This window comes from Cyprinus carpio, chromosome A4, assembly GCF_018340385.1.
Source record: "Cyprinus carpio isolate SPL01 chromosome A4, ASM1834038v1, whole genome shotgun sequence".
Taxonomy (NCBI): domain Eukaryota; kingdom Metazoa; phylum Chordata; class Actinopteri; order Cypriniformes; family Cyprinidae; genus Cyprinus; species Cyprinus carpio.
The window spans coordinates 3,273,962-3,278,688 of record NC_056575.1 but is presented as its reverse complement, the minus strand read 5'-3'; the positions used below and the strand labels follow the sequence as shown (position 1 = coordinate 3,278,688).

The 4,727-nt window shown below is 34.2% G+C and overlaps 1 protein-coding gene across 1 annotated transcript; it reads right to left on the bottom strand.

Moving 5' to 3' along the window:
- Nucleotides 1–1,826: 1,826 nt before the first annotated feature.
- Nucleotides 1,827–3,399, bottom strand: LOC109046943 (transmembrane protein 229A-like). Its single transcript, XM_019064711.2, has one exon. It carries the CDS (start codon nucleotides 3,265–3,267, stop codon nucleotides 2,275–2,277), a length of 993 nt encoding a protein of 330 aa, XP_018920256.2. The 5' UTR covers nucleotides 3,268–3,399; the 3' UTR covers nucleotides 1,827–2,274.
- Nucleotides 3,400–4,727: the final 1,328 nt, after the last annotated feature.

The window sequence follows — 4,727 nt, the reverse complement described above, 5'->3', positions numbered from 1 at the left end:
GCCCTCAGGGAACAGACTTTGAGAAATGTAGCATTGCATCACTTGCTCACCAATCCTCTGCAGTGAATGGGTGCCATCAGAATGAGAGTCCAAACCTCAACTATTTTAATCACAATAACACACACTCCAGTCCATCAGTTAACGTCCAGAGATCCTCTATCCATAATAATGCTTTCTCCAGTGAAAGTCAATCAAAAACAAAAATAAAAAAAAATAAAATTTAAAAATGAAAACAAACCAAAACAGTTCTAAATAAACAAACAAAAAAAGAACAAAAAATATCTAAACTTGGCCACATTTTTATCAGCTGTTTGGACTCTCATTCTGACGTGTTTTTTATCAGCTGTTTGGACTCTCATTCTGACGGCACCCATTCACTGCAGAGCAAGTGATGCAATGCTACATGTAAAATCAGCTGTTTGGACTCTCATTCTGACGGCACCCATTCACTGCAGAGCAAGTGATGCAATGCTACATGTAAATGTTCAGCAAATTTTCATATTTAGATGAGCTATCACTTTAAAGATTTATTAATCTAAACTTTGGCTTTTTCTCAGACATATCTTTTGGAAAAGGTATAATCTTTCACAAAGAGCAAAAGGTATATTGATAAATTCAGTCATATAGTCAACAATGAGTCTTTTGAGGGATCACAATAGTTCACAGGATCACAGGAATTCATAGTGCATGGTGCTCATAAGTTGATAAAGTTGGACCATTTTGAAAGTATTTTGAGACAGCGTCTTTCATAAATGCTCAGCTTTAGCTGCCATAACTACTCTCGATCTCGATTACAAAACTGTATTTTCTTTATTCCTCAAACTCTGCATCTCAAGGCCTTGTTTTTACAGAAGACGAACTGAGATACGCCTGGACTTATTTCTGTATGGATGTACATAATACTCAAAGAGTTTCGATTTCAGAAGTCCAGCTGCCTAGAAGTGTGAATGAAGGCACTCAATTGCTGTTGTCCCAGTTAAAGCTAAAGGAATTGCTCTGTAAAGAGTCGCAGTTGTGCTACAAATTTGTGCAGAGTGGCTCGTTATCAGGGCGAATTGGTTGCTTGAATGCTGCTGTCTTGGCATCCTGATGCATGCAGTTACAAGGGGAGATCTTCCTCAAGAATCCCATCGTGCAGAGGAACTATCAACGAGACGCCCAATATTCAATAACCATCCAAGCCCAGTGTTATTTGTGTTAGTAATTTCTGAAATCCTGCTGTGTGTGCAGTGGCATGCAGCTCATGAGGTTTATATCGAACAAATTAGGTTTAAAAGCACATTAACACTGCTAATGCAGCTACCCTTGTTTCTCTGAGGAAACGTTTGTTTGAGGGTGTAACGCTGGTACAAATATCCCCCTGAGGACCAGCAAGGGTTTTCTTATGTTTATAAAGAAACAGCAAGTAAAACATTGAATTGGAAATTTTCAAGCTGAAAGACTGAAATTGAATTTTCTTTAAAAAATATTTTTTACTGTGTGTGTGTGTGTGTGTAGTAAAATGTCATTGTTTTTAAAAATTCTGTCCTCCAAGCAAAAAAAAAAGTCAATATTGCATATATTATATATATATATATATATATATATATATATATATATATTTATATATATATATATATATATATATATATATATATTTAAATTGTCACAGTTTTATTAGGGCATGCTGTCACATGTGTATTAAACATTGTTTAAAATGTTAAAATTATATATATTTTTTATTAATGTTATTATTAAAATTTATTATAAATTCACATGAATTAATATACAAATTATAAATGATAAAATATAATAAAATATTATTATAAAAAAATATACACCACTATAATATAACAGTATTATTAATTATTATAAAATTACTAATATACATTATATAAATACTATACATTCTACTATTTTACTACTATTGGCTACAACAATGATATTTGTCTATATGTTAACTTGCACATTTTTATGGATTCATGCTTTTTTGTGCTTCACAATTTTTAGTATTTAAATTTAGCACAAAGGGTATTAAACAGCCTATGATATCCTACCTGAAGTCAAGTTCCCATTGTGACAACTTAACCCATATAATGTGACAACAAGCCCACTTACAGTGTTTAAAGCACAGTATTTTTTTCTGGGTTCTACCGGCGTATGTCGATACAGAAATTGACTTTCAAAAATAAACTTGGAGTGACAACTAGTCCACACCTCTTCTTTTAAAAAAGCTTAGTTCTTTCTCAAACATCAAACATTCAAATGCCTTTCTGCTGGTCCCAGGAGGATATATTAGGAAAAGCCCACATGCAATTTGTCATTCTCCAGCTTCCCTTTTGGGAGCAGGCGTCCATTGGCACCAGCGTTTGGCATTTCCTTGTCATTCCTATCATTGCACACAACCCTCAGCAGAATATTAAACAAGATGTCTTGATACAGACTCAGACAGACCCATCCTGGAAGATACAGCAACGTCACCAGTCCCATGAAATTGAGAGGATAGTGGGAATAGTCCCAGGAACAGGCGTCATACTGTCTCAGAGCGAAGCCCCAGCTGAACTCCCACATGTAAATGAAGCAGATGTAGATGGGAAGCCTCTGCAAGGTTCCCCATCCTCTCTTGAAGTGCAGATGGAAGTAGAGCTTCTCCACCACGAAGCTGCAGCTCCCATACATGAGGAAGGACCACAGGGACGTGTGGCCACTCAAGGTCCGGTCTGCTTTCTCAAACAAGTTGAACACAGAGGTGAAGACCACCTCATCCAGAAGGCCATGCATCCCGAAGAACACGAAGCGCAGGACGCCGGGTAACCCGTTTGGGGAGGATGACCTCAATAACACCCGCTTGTCCTGATACTGCAGACTCAGGAAGCCTTTATGAAAGACACTTGTGAAGTACAAAGCCAGGATGTAATGCACAACGAGCTGCGTGATGGAAACCACTCTGATGTTCTCCGTGCAGGTCACCACATTCCCAATTAAGATCTGCAGGCAGATGTACAAGGAAGGGTAGAAGACGAGGTGGAAAACGACAGGTCGCTCTTGGAAATATCTTTTTTGCAGGTAGATCTTCTCCAAAACCAGATGCGTGATAGAGTGCACGATGCACAAGTACGGAGAGGAGAACCCCAGCAGTCTAAAGTCGTTGTCATCCAGGAATCGGCGCGCGGAGGACAGCAGGATGTCCAGCGTGACTCCGTGCATCCCGTAGAAATACATGCGCATCCACTGCGGTAAAGCAGGCTGAGCTCGCAGGCTGTCCGCTCGTCTCGTCGTCATCCTCATATCTGTCCTCAAACGCTGTCAAATGCGTCTTTGTCTGACGGTCATTTTACGCCGCGACTCTCCGGTGACACGCTGCGCCCCCACGAAGGCCAAAATCGCACTAACCGCATTTGTACTTGCACGAAAAGGGAAGAAAAGAAAAGACAGACACATAATAAAACCCACCACAAGATGGCGCTGTCCTGTTCACCCAAACCTATACAAGGTGCAACGTCTCAAAAGTTTACCATTATACACAGCTCCGCACATCAACACAATATTATATTATATTATATTATATTATATTATATTATATTATATTATATTATATTATATTATATAAAATAAAATAAATAATTATTATAACATATTATATTATATTATATTATATTATATTATATTTATTATCACACTTATTTTAAGATCCAATTCAATGCTATTAACAAAACATTAACTATGATTTTTGCCTCAATAAACTCCTAATATGCTGCTTATTAATAGATAGTAAGGTAGTTGTTAAGTTTGGGTATTTGGGATGTAGAATATGGTCATGCAGAATATGTGCTTTATAAGTACTAATAAACAGCCAATATGTTAATAATAGACCCACTAACAAGCAACTAGTTGATAGTGAGAATTGGTCACTAAATTAAAGTGTTACTTATATTATATTATATTATATTATATTATATTATATTATATTATATTATATTATATTATATTATATTATATTATATTATATTATATTATATTATTATAATTTCTTTATATGTTAAAATTAAAATTATTTTATTTTATTGTTATATTGTATTTAATTTAAATATATATATATTTTAGATTTTATATATTACATTTAATTAAGATAATTAATTTTTGTGTTATTTCATAAAATAGCATACTATTTTATCATATTAGATACTATTATGTATTATATCAATTTATAAACATGATATATATATATATATATATATATATATATGTGTGTGTGTGTGTGTGTGTGTGTTACATTACATTTTTATGTATATTATTTTAGATATTTTATAATATTTAATTATGTTCATTTTCACATTTTCTTTGATAAAAATACTATATTACATAAATATATTAACACTTTTATATTTATACCTATTATATATCGTTATATACGTTATCTTTATTATATATATTTATTATTGTATTGCTCTATATTATTTTGGATTTTTCTACCATTTGATATTAATTATTTTTAATACTTTTAAAATATTTATTTTATTTTGATTTTATTTTATAAAATTACTATAGGTTATATAAATATATTTATAGTTTATGAATAAGTTTGGCCCTCTTTTAACGATCTGAGCGCACGGTCTGAAGCGCGTGGCGCAGGTGCTTTTAGGGCGTGTCCAAGTTTAACGACGGAAAGAACGGTCGGCAATGGTCAAAAGGGTCATGGGTGTGTTTTGGGCGTAACGTGCAAACCAATCAGTCTCATCTCCCCATCC